Source organism: Callorhinus ursinus, unplaced genomic scaffold, assembly GCF_003265705.2.
Source record: "Callorhinus ursinus isolate GAN/ISIS: 27379988/994484 unplaced genomic scaffold, GSC_fseal_2.0 scaffold6, whole genome shotgun sequence".
Classification (NCBI taxonomy): Eukaryota; Metazoa; Chordata; class Mammalia; order Carnivora; family Otariidae; genus Callorhinus; species Callorhinus ursinus.
The window spans coordinates 27,998,987-28,010,690 of NW_027397068.1; the positions used below are offsets into that span (position 1 = coordinate 27,998,987).

Sequence of the window (11,704 nt, forward strand, 5' to 3'; positions counted from 1 at the left end):
CTACTTCTGTTTCTACTTCAAGATAATGAATAATGTCAAGGCAAGAGAGGAGTAAGATGCAAAGAACTGGACATAAGTAGGGGAGCTTTGAGACTCCTTTCTTCCTCTGTATGGATTAGAATTCCCAAATTTACTATGGAACAGAGAAACTCATCCTACAAGGCAAGAGTCGGAAAAAACAGAAAGCAAACAATCTATGGGTAGCAGGTGTGGAAATAATTTAAGGAAAGCCAAGAAAACAGAGATGCTATATCAGTGATAAAATCAAAGTCTAGAGAGCAAAGAATTAGGAAGTGCCCATTCCGACAGATACAAAGTAATTTTATAAAAATTATTTTAAGTCTTCTGTGATTCTCTGGTAAGAGACACTGATCTCACTTATTTTGGTGGCTCAAATTATATACTCCTTCATTTGATACCATCAACCAGAACGCTGGTCCTATGTAAAACTGCCTCCATAGTTTTAAACAGCCATTGAAGAAGAAAAAAATAAAAGATCGTGTATTTTCAACACCTCTAATCCAACCCCACACCCTATCAGATATGCCATGTCTTCATGATCGTCTCCTTTCTCAACTCATCAAAATTAATTTTCAGGAAGAAATCAAAGAAATCAAAACTCATTCACATTTAAAATTGTCAAAACTGGGGCATCTGGGTGGCTCAGTTGGTTAAGTATCTGCCTTTGGCTCAGGTCAGGGTCCTGGGATTGAGCCCCGTGTAAGGCTCCCTGCTCAGTGGGGAGTCGGCTTATCCCTCCCCCTCTCACACTGCTCCTTCCCCCCCTCATGCTCACTCCCTCAAATAAAAAGCCTTTAAGAAAAAAAAAAGACTGTCAGAACTAATGAGAACTCAATTTCATTTCTTACAAATCAAGTGACCTGTCTCTAAACTTTGAAATATCAGGCATCAGCAAAAAGTAAAGAATTAAGAGAGATGATCAGAATGTTGCTAAAGCCACACACCCTAGAAGGGCTGAACCCAATTACTTCTTTGCTATTATGGTAAAGCAAAGAACCGTGCCTGTCCTTCCTTTCTTCACATGGTGGAAGATGTGACTAGATTTCCCAGCTTCCTTTGAGGAAAGGGGCAATGGGGCAGGAATATGTTTTCCCCTCGGCTAGAAGATGGATGTGATGCTGGGAGCTGAGAGTCAAGCCATGATACCAGCCCAGGCCTGCCTCTGAGACCTCTCATGTGAAAAAATAAACTCTCTATTGTTGAAGTCTCTGTGAGAACAGCCCAAACTGTATCCTAATTGATAGCACTTTTCCTGAAAGTTATATCAAATGTCACATTTTACCACCATGTCAAAATTCCTAGGTTCTAAATATTTAAGGAAGTAAAATTCTGGTTGAAAGCATTAAGTCATTTAACTAAGAAATCCGTAAAAAGCAGTACCAAGATTATAGTATTGCTTTTCTTGGACACCATCTTTCTTATCTGATGTTCAAAAAATTGCTGGCTCTGGGGCGCCTGGGTGGCTCAGTCGTTAAGCGTCTGCCTTCGGCTCAGGTCATGATCCCAGGTCTTGGGATGGAGCCCCCATCGGGCTCTTCGCTCAGCGGGAAGCCTGCTTCGCCCTCTCCCACCCCCCCTGCTTGTGTTTCCTCTCCCGCTGTTTCTCTCTGTCAAATAAATAAATAAAATCTTAAAAAAAAAAAAATTGCTGGCTCTGCTTACATGAAAGCAGCACAATATGGTAAAACATCAAAGTACCTAAAAACAACAGTTCAATGTTTTTTGTTTCTTTTTTCTTTTTTGGTAAGCATGATTATGAAGGTGAAGACAGCGAAAATTTCTATTACAAAGAATCACCAAGACTGCTAAAAGTTAAACATTTTAGACTTTTCCACTTTAAAGGTACAGAGTGGTAATATTAACAAAATACAAGAATTTCTTTCTTGGGGCACCTGGGTGGCTCAGTCAGTTAAGAATCCAACTCTTGATTTCAGCCAGGTCATGATCTCAGGGTTATGAGATGAGCCCCACATTGGGCTCTGCCCTGGGTATGGAGCCTGCTTAAGATTCTCTCTCTCCTGGGACACCTGGGTGGCTCAGTCGGTTAAGCGTCTGCCTTCGGCTCGGGTCATGATCCCAGGGTCCTGGGACTGAGCCCCGCATCAGGCTCCCTGCTCAGCAGGGAGTCAGCTTCTCCCTCTGCCCCTTCCCCTGCTTGTGCTCTCTCCCTCAATCGCTCTCTCAAAATAAAATAAAATCTTAAAAATAAATAAATAAACTACCATTTCCCAAATCCCAGCCCTACCCAATGAAGTAAGAATCAAAATGGTTTCAAAAGCTCTCCAGGAGAATGTTCAGGACAGGCTCTGAAGGTCAGAAAATATAGATTCAAATCCCAGTTTTGCCATTTAATACCCACGACTTTGGGCAAGTTACTTAACCTTCCTAAACTTCATTCATTCATAATGTCCACTCCATACCAAGTGCAGTGCCAGGTGTTGAATAAGAGTGATTATGATACTGATTGGAAACTGTCCTCTAGGAGCTTATAGTGGAAGATACAGGAACTAAAGGAAGCCACAAACAAGCAAATAAATTTAATCCTTAGGGCTACAAGGGTACACAGGAAGGAAATCCAGTCTAAATTCCAAGATCAGCAAAATCTCTAAAAAGATGATAGTAAGGGGGCGCCTGGGTGGCTCAGCCAGTTATGCGTCTGACTGTAGCACAGGTCATGATCTCAGGGTCCTGGGATTAAGCCCTGGGTAGGTCTCCCTGCTCAGCTGGGAGTCTGCTTCTCCCTCTGCCCCTCCCCACACTCGTTCTCTCTCTCAAATAAATAAATAAAATCTTAAAAAAAAAAAAAAGATGGTAGTAAGGCTAAGTCCTGCAGGACAAGTAACAGTAGCCAGATTAGGCCACTAAAGGAAGACCATTTTATTTTTTTTAAAGATTTTATTTTGGGGGGACGTTTGGATGGCTCAGTCTGTTAAGCATCTGCCTTCGGCTCAGGTAATGATCCGAGGGCCCTGGGATCGAGCTCCGCATCGGGCTCCTCGCTCAGTGGGGAGCCTGCTTCTCCCTCTGCCTGCCACTCCTCCTGCTTGTGCTCTCTTGCTCTCTCTCTGACAAATAAATAAAAATCTTAAAAAAAAATAAACAAATGAGGGCGCCTGAGTGGCTCAGTTGGTTAAGCGACTGCCTTCGGCTCAGGTCATGATCCTGGAGTCCCGGGATTGAGTCCCGCATCGGACTCCCTGCTCGGCGGGGAGTCTGCTTCTCCCTCGGACCCTCCCCCATCTCATGCTCTCTCTCTCTCTCATTCTCTCTCTCAAATAAATAAATAAAATCTTAAAAAAAAAATGAAAGACTTTGTTTTTAAGTAATCTCTACACCCAACGTGGGGCTCAAACTCACAACCCCAAGATCAAGAGTCATACTCTCCACCAACCAAGCTAGCCAGGCACCCCAAGAAGACTGTTTTTAATGGCGGAGGAAGTATGTAGACACAAGAGGCCTGGATAAAAGAAAATTCAGCTTATTCAGGAGATACAAGTAGTTCAAGAGAACTGGAACATAAAGTAAGAATGAGGGAGGGAAAAGAGATGAGATCAGATCAACAGGGACCCCAGCTTTTACACCAGCAAAACAGGAATATTATCCATTCTCTTCAGTTACCTCAAAGATCATCTTATATATATAGCAATGCTTGCTTCAGCAGCACATATACTAAAATTGGAATGATACAGAGATTAGCATGGCCCCTGCACAAGGATGACATGCAAATTCATGAAGTGTTCCATATTTTTTATATATAAAGCACAGTGCCTTGAATAGAAGTACTGAAGTGAAAAATCCCCTCTTTAGCTTCAACACGTGAAGAAAAAAAAGCTTGCCTTTTATAACATCACTAGCCAGCCACTCAACAACATGTTCTCTTCAGGTCATCTCATCAGAGCACAGAATTTAATAGCAAGCTCTTTGCAGCTGTTCATCTCTCCTGGGTGCATCTTACCCACTGTGCATTACTGAAGAGTCAACTCAGGTCTCAAGAGTACCAACTTGGGATTTCCTTCAAATGTTCAGACACCTGAGGTGCCACCAGACTAGGCTGTAGACAACAAAGGTTTTAATGTCCTGTTTTAAATTAAATGAACTGCAGCTGTGAAAAAATTCTGAACCAGGACCAGACTACTTCAAATCTAACCCTGGCTCTGACACTAGTCAGATAATTTACTTTGGGTGAGAGACAACCGTCTGTGTAGAACAATATAGAACAGTCCCTAATAACCCAATACAGCAGGACTACTTTTTAACTGTCACTGCCTCCCTCCCCAATCTTAAGGCATGGATGAGGTAAGAACAGAACCTTCAAAGGTAGTAACATGCCCATCCTTCAGGGAGATCCCGAAGGTCAGCTGTAGCTACCAGCAAAGATGTGTACAGACAACATCGCATGGCCAGCTGATAAAGCTACATAGATTCTGTAAGATGTCCTTTGGCACAAAAATACCTTGATTCTTTAAAATATTATTTTGAAAAAAAATATTTGGGCCCTTTAATAATATGTTCTTATAAATCCTGAAAGCAAGTCTAAGAATTAATTTATTTCTCAGTTTCCAATCTGGATATTAATAACTTCCAATTTAAAATGAGAGGACTCACCCAGAGTAAAATCACCAATACACGTTTAGAATGGAAAACGGTTAAGATGCTACTTTTACTGATGATCTTTCCTGTCAAAATGTTTATCAAACTTGGGGCGCCTGGGTGGCACAGTCAGTTAAGCATCCACTCTTGATTTCAGCTCAGGTCCTGATTTCAGGGTCCTGGGATCAAGCCCTGCATCAGGCTCTGGGCTCAGTGTGGAGTCTACCTGAGATTCTCTTCTCCCTCTGCTTCCACCCCCCACCCCCCGCCAACACGCACGCACTCTCTCTAAAATAAATAAATACAATCTTTAAAAAAAAAGTTTATCGGGACGTCTGGGTGGCTCAGTGGTTAAGTGTCTATCTTCGGCTCAGGTCATGATCTCAGGGTCCTGGGATTGAGTCCCACATAGGGCTCTCTGCTCAGTGAGGAATCTGCTTTTCCCTCTCCGTTCTCCCTCTGTCCCTTCCCCTGCTCATGCTCCCTCTCTTAAATAAATAGAATCTTTAAAAAAATGTTTATCAAACTTCAGTATTCAGCTTTATGTTTTAATAAGCCTCAATTTTATTTTTTTTAAAGATTTTATTTATTTATTCATGAGAGACAGAGGGAGAGAGAGAGAGAGAGAGAGAAGGAGAGGGAGAAGCAGGCTCCCAAGGAGCAGGGAGCCCGATGCGGGACTCGATTCCAGGACCCTGGGATCATGACCTGAGCCGAAGGCAGATGCTTAACCATCTGAGCCACCCAGGCGCCCCAATAAGCCTCAATTTTAAAAGGCTACTTCTGTAACTATGTGAGTTGAATGTTGGCTAATCTTATTAGGTAATCATTTCACAATACATGCACATAAAAAATCATTATGCTGTACACCTTAAATACATTATATATCAGTCATATCTCAATAAAACTGGAAAAATAGGGGTGCCTAGGTGGCTCAGTCATTAAGCGTTTGCCTTCGGCTCAGATCATGATCCCAGTGGGACTGAGCCCTACATCGGGCTCCCTGCTCCGTGGGAAGCCTGCTTCTCCCTCTCCCACTCCCCCTGCTTGTGTTCCCTCTCTCGCTGTGTTTCACTCTGTCAAATGAATAAATAAAATCCTAAAAAAAAAAAACTGGAAAAAATACTAATATAATCATCACAGGAAATGTGCTACCTTAAAATATGCAGCATTAAGTATTTTGGGGCTTAATATGAAATTTACCACCTTCCAAATGGCATCACCACTTTCTACCTGGAATCACACAAAGTAATAAAAACTGAAAACAAACAAGTTCCTTGGTTAAATACTAAACAAGATGGCTTCTTTTATACTATATCTGCCTCAATGAAAGTATACTTCCATGCCAAAAAATCTAACAATCTCAGTAACTCAACTTCACAGTAATACAGAAAATGTAGTTAGTTGATCACTCTTTTAAATTAGAACACATGTGCTTTTGGAAAGAGGTAACTTTTGAAAGCTTAGTATGTACCAGTCAATGCTAAAGAGATTTATGTACATTATCTCATTTAGTCCTATGAGGTAGGTGCTATTGTTAGCATACTTATTTTACAGAGGGAAGTGGAGTTTAGATTGTGTACCTTACTCTGCTTATAAATGATAAATCTATTCATTGAATTCAGAGCTCAAGAAAGATCCTTAACTTCACACCTGTTTGAAACAATTGTCTCTAGTTACAATAGATCTTAACTAACTAAAAATCCCCAGAAAACTAAGGTTACATTATAGTACAAACTTCATAAACAGTGACTGAATGTCTCCTTTAAACTTCTCTTTAATATGCAAAAATAATTCTAGACCCTGAGCTTTCCTAAACCTTTTATCATTTATGGTACTCCCTCTGCTGCACCTACCCATTAGAACAATTTTTAAAAACATTAACACTGTACCAATTATTTTCAAAAGCCCAGAGATACTAATCAAGTGATCCTAATAGTCTTAAACACTACCCCCAAACCAAAAGATAAGTGGAGATTGGGAAACTTGCATTCTAAAGTGCCACTATCTAGATAAAATTACTCTCTGAATTAGAGTAATTTCAATCAGATTCTATAAAAATTGAACATTTTTCTCAAGATTAGATTTAGAAAGTAACTATAAGATAGTTTAAGGGCCCAAACTCCACATGGCATTTCAACAGCCAAAGGCTGGCAACAGGGGCTAGGAAGAGAGGCAACAGTTTAGAAAGTAGTAATAACTAAAATTACAAAATGACTTACCTATTCATCTTGCTGGCCATTTTACCTTAACACAAGATTGTCATTACACTCAAAAATCATATGCTACTTAAATAAGACCTATTGTCCTACTATATGGTGTCCTGAGTTTTTAAGTTAACACATTACATATTAAGAAAAACCCCAATGGCATTTCACGACCATTAGAAACTCAGTTACACTTTTTTAGGATACCTGCACTTATGACTATAAACATCATTAACCCACAAAAAAACTGGTTTATATAACACAAACCAATGCAGCTACATACTCTGTTAATTCCATAACTTATTAACCACTCTTAAAAAGGATTATTCTTAAAAATGTAAATGATCATACCATAAACACTATTTTTAAAGTGTCACATCAGTAATAAAGTATCAGATTTTTTAAAAAATTTTTTATGGTTATGTTAGATGTATTTTTAAAAATAATTAAATTATACTAGAATGCATTTCATACAATGCACTCAGCAAGATAAACACAAAGTTATTACATGGAGGAAGTGGAAGCAGGAGATTTTGCTTCAGTTGTATGACAGGAAGTACTAGCTATGGAAGTTTAGAAACAGGAATACCAAGTTCTGTTTTAGCACAAGAAATAAAGGAAAACATGGTGGTGAATTAGGGTAAAAGAGGAAGTTCATTTTAGTGAAAAATCTGCCATATATTTTAAAATCATTCCAAAAGTTCAAAAAAAAAAAAAGCCTTACTTTTTTACCAGGCTTATGTGGTAAAGTACTTCTGTAAGTATGCTGGAGCCTGGATTTTGCAACTTCACTACAACAAAACTGCTTATGGCTCACATTTTACACATCCATAGGGATACTAGGATGACTTGGAACATAAACTTTAGTTTCACATCTTAACGTCTGATAATTAAAAATCTTTTAGCAATACATGATAAATTTTTTAAATGCATAAATTTCACAATTTGAATATACTTAACACTACTGAACTGTACACTTAAAAATATAGTTGATGGTAGGGGCGCCTGGGTGGCTCAGTTGGTTGAGCGACTGCTCAGGTCATGATCCTGGAGTCCCAAGATCGAGTCCCCCGCATCCCCCCCCCCTGCCCCGCATCGGTCTCCCTGCTCAGCAGGGAGCCTGCTTCTCCCTCTGACCCTCCCCCACCATGTGCTCTCGCTCTCTCATTCTCTCTCAAATAATAAAAATCTTAAAAAAAAATGGTTGATGGTAAATTATAGGTTTTTTAACCATACACACAAAAGATGCACAAGTTAATGAGAAATTACTCCATTTAAAAATTAATACTAACTTCTTACGTAAATTTCAATTACTGTAAAATGAAATTATTACACTTAATTTTTAGTAAAATTTGTTGTCGTTTCTAACAGCTAGATTCGTTTCATGTGATTAATTTTTAAAGATACTTCCATACATTAGAAAGTTCTTTAATCCTGAACGACAGCGAAAGTGAAGCACTATTTTCAATTAGCATCCTTCAAATCATCTGAATTACTTATTGCTATCAAATACTAGTTAGGAAATTGTAAGTGTGTTTCTACTTTTCTACTTCAGCTAATTCCTTCATTCAGTTAAGTGCAAATTTCGAAATTAAGAGAGCAAGATCCCTAAATGAACAGGCTTTCTTAAAGCAGCTGTAGTTTTGGATTGTGAGGCAGACAACACTCGCCACACCTCAGGCTTTAGCACGATGGTGGCCCAGAATGCTAAGGTCAATCACTGTTCTCGCCAGGCTCAGCCCTACCAAATTCGTCAGGCTTTTATGAACACCCACTAGATTCTGTTCCGAAAAATGTACAACCTAGGTCAGTTTGGTAGCTCGGGAAGGGCCTGGACCAACCATCCAGCTTGGCTCGGCCACCTCTGGGAAAAGTCTCCAGTTCAAGAAAACTGGGAAAACTTCAACTTTGCGCAAACCCCCTTCCTCAGTCACATCTAGCTCCCCTCCCAATGAAGCACTGTGTTCTCGAAAGATCTACACCTTTCCAACTCAAATGTCATTCCCAAATCAGCTGCTTGAGGGGCAAGCGGCGCTCAAAGCACGCCCTCTTCTTCGACCACCTTCTCCAAGTACCAGTGCTGGGCTCAGCTCACTCTACAGCCCCCTTCGAAGCCCTATAGGAAGAAGGGCCCTGGCCCAAGACCCCGCCCGGGGACAAGGCTGCCCGACCGAGTCAGCCCGGGGCTTCCGACCCGAGCGGCTGTAGCCGCCGGAGGGGATCAACTCGTGGGTCGGCTGGGGGAGACCACAGACGGCGGGAGGGGTCTCTCTGAAGGGGAAAAAGACGGCCTCACCTTGACCCTGATTTCGTAGGTGGTGAAACGGCCCCGGCCAACCCCCACCGTCTGCGGGTTGCTCACATCGATCTCGAGGAAGTTGCTGGGCGGCCCGTAGGCATCATTCAGGTTCTGCGGCTTGGTGATCAGCCGCCGGGTGTCCGCCACGGTCTCCGCCATTTCTTTACTGCAGCCGCCGCCGCCGCGGACTCCCTCCGCCCCCTCCGCGTTCCACCGACGCCGCCGCTGCTGCCCGCCGCGGGGACACCGGGCTCGCGCACAGCGGTCGAGGCGAACGAGCACGCAGGACGGGCGTTCTCCCCCACGCGAAGCTCCTCCCTGCGTCTCTCCAGCTTCCGCCTCTTGTGCTTAGGGGAGAAGCAGCTGACTCGCCGGGACGCCGCGCCCTGGGCCTGGAAGGCCCAGCTGAGGCCGCAGAGGGGCTGCGGGTTAGGCGGCGGAGGAGCAGCGGCAGTCACGGGACTTGTTGTAGTGAACAGGTTCCGGCCAGACTACAGCGCCCACAATGCACCGGGCGAGCGCATCGCCGCCTGGCTGAGACTAAAGTGCTGCGGGACCTAGGGGTCTGGGGGTGGGCGCTTCCTGTCTTTCTGCCGCCGCCTTGGTCTGGAGTGGTGGGAGGAAGCACGGAAATGGTCTTCGTGGCCTTGGGGGCTGCGGGAACAAAAGTTGAACGGCGAGATTTGCGGGATTTGCCTGCAATCGAAAAAAAACTCCCGCTAACTCTACGTCAACCTACCAAATGTCTCACCGTGAACCACTGAAAATACCTTTCTAGGTAACCATTAAGGTGCCTCACATGATGAGTTTGACATCAACGTGACAGTTTGACCATTCGCGTGTCTGGATTGATAAATGGAAGGAGATAAAGTAGGAGAGTGGAATACAGACAAAGACCTTGCCAAATCACAGCACTAAGGTCAAATCGTTTGGAGACTGTTGGGCTCTCTAAAACAAAATAACGTAGTAAGTGGGCTGAAACCTGCCTTTAATGACCTATGTTTGGGGAACCTGCAACTTTCTTCTCTCATTTCCCACAAAGTTCCAGTAAGTTAAAAAAAAAAAAAGTGGTAAACGTATTTCTACAGCATTTGAAATGAAACTCAAGCCTTTATAAAAAATGAAAAAAAAAAGATAAAACAAGTAGATGGTAGTTCATCGGTAGCAAATGCAGATTTCGAACTTTGAGGTAGAAGGATAAATGTCTAGCCCTGCCTAGGGAGTTATCTCTGTTTATATCATAGTTCTGCAACTATATCTGCATTTTTTTTAAAGTATGTTGAGTTTCAGAAACCTCATTCACTTTAAATAATCTGACCCTTAAGATGAAAAATTGCCCAGATCATTAGCAACCATTCCTAATAACACTAAGAACTGGAGTAAAGAAATTACTTAAATATGATATAGACTATTTTCCAGAAAATTAATATTCATTAATTCAACAAATATTTATTGAAGGTCTAGTAGGTGTTTTTCAACTGTAGTACTAGAGAGTTAAGGGTAAATAAGACATGGAAATTCTCTGAATTCATCAGGTCTGCTATAGAGTCTATCTTGGGGAGACATAATAAGTCAATAAATAATATGATTGGTGCTATAAAGAAAATAAAGCTGGGATAATGTGATAGAGAATGAGACAAGCTCATTAGACAGGGTGGTCAAAGAAGCCCTCTCTGAGTATCTCTTTCAAAAGAGTAAGGGTAATGTCAGAATAAGTCTGTTTAGACAGCACTTCCTGCTGGGCCTGCTGCTGTTGCCAGAGACCAAATGGGAACTTGGCTGGTATGATTACAGCAGTGAGCTCAAGAATTGAATATAGATTGTAGGGGAGGAAAAAAATTTCCTTCTATCTTTCAAGATCATCCAGCTGGTTTAAGAATCAAATTGATATGAGACAGATTAACAGGAGAAAAAAACCAAAGTTTAATTACATGCTCATGGAGGCCCAAAAATGAAATTGAGATCCAAAGAAATGACCAAGGCAGGCAATTTTTATACTTTTTAGACAATGAGACAATAAATCTGTGAGGAATTAATAGGACACAGAAAACAGAAGTTTGGGAGCTTTGATTAGTAAATCTGAGAAGAATTTGGGCTGGGATAATAGAGTAGTAAAAATTAACAAGGTTTTTTTCTATAACTTTCTAGACTTTAAAAAGTCCCGATTTCTGGTGATAAGGATTTTTTTTTTTTTTACTTCTTAGTGCAGGAAGGATACCTTCCATGTGGGAGATTTAGTTCCTGCTTTCAGAGGGGAGAGAGGAGGGTCTGAGTGTGCTTGCACCAATTGTTTTCCAAGTAACTTTTACTTAAAATAATATGCCAAAGTGACACTTTTTGGGAGAGCCTGCCTTTGGCCCCTATGAGATGACACTTTGAATTAAAATATATGTGAGCTAAGAGACCAGGAACCACTGTATTGTGCTATCAGCTGTGACTCTTGAACAAAGCCCTCATGGGATATTCTTATAGGAAGCTTCTGTCTCATTCCTTGGAGGCCATGCAGAGCAGCTTTGGGTGGCAGCAACAATTGCCTGTGGTGGGAAGCAGCTACAGAGGATCCAGCACAGCAACATAGCAGCCAGAC

General features: G+C 41.7%; 1 protein-coding gene and 1 pseudogene across 2 annotated transcripts in view; one reads left to right on the forward strand and one right to left on the reverse strand.

Annotated features, from left to right (window-relative positions):
* The window catches only part of SNX3 (sorting nexin 3), a 44,635-nt gene extending 35,080 nt beyond the window's left edge, over window positions 1–9,555 (reverse strand). Inside the window, exon 1 of one of the 2 annotated variants that reach the window (XM_025863631.2) lies at window positions 9,181–9,555. In XM_025863631.2, the coding sequence (XP_025719416.1) occupies window positions 9,181–9,276 (96 nt within the window). In that variant the 5' untranslated portion in view covers window positions 9,277–9,555. Of the gene's footprint in view, window positions 1–9,114 lie in introns of both variants that reach the window. The other variant, XM_025863624.2, reaches the window with a different exon arrangement.
* On the forward strand, window positions 3,671–3,770 carry LOC112819507 (U6 spliceosomal RNA; annotated as a pseudogene).
* Window positions 9,556–11,704: the final 2,149 nt, after the last annotated feature.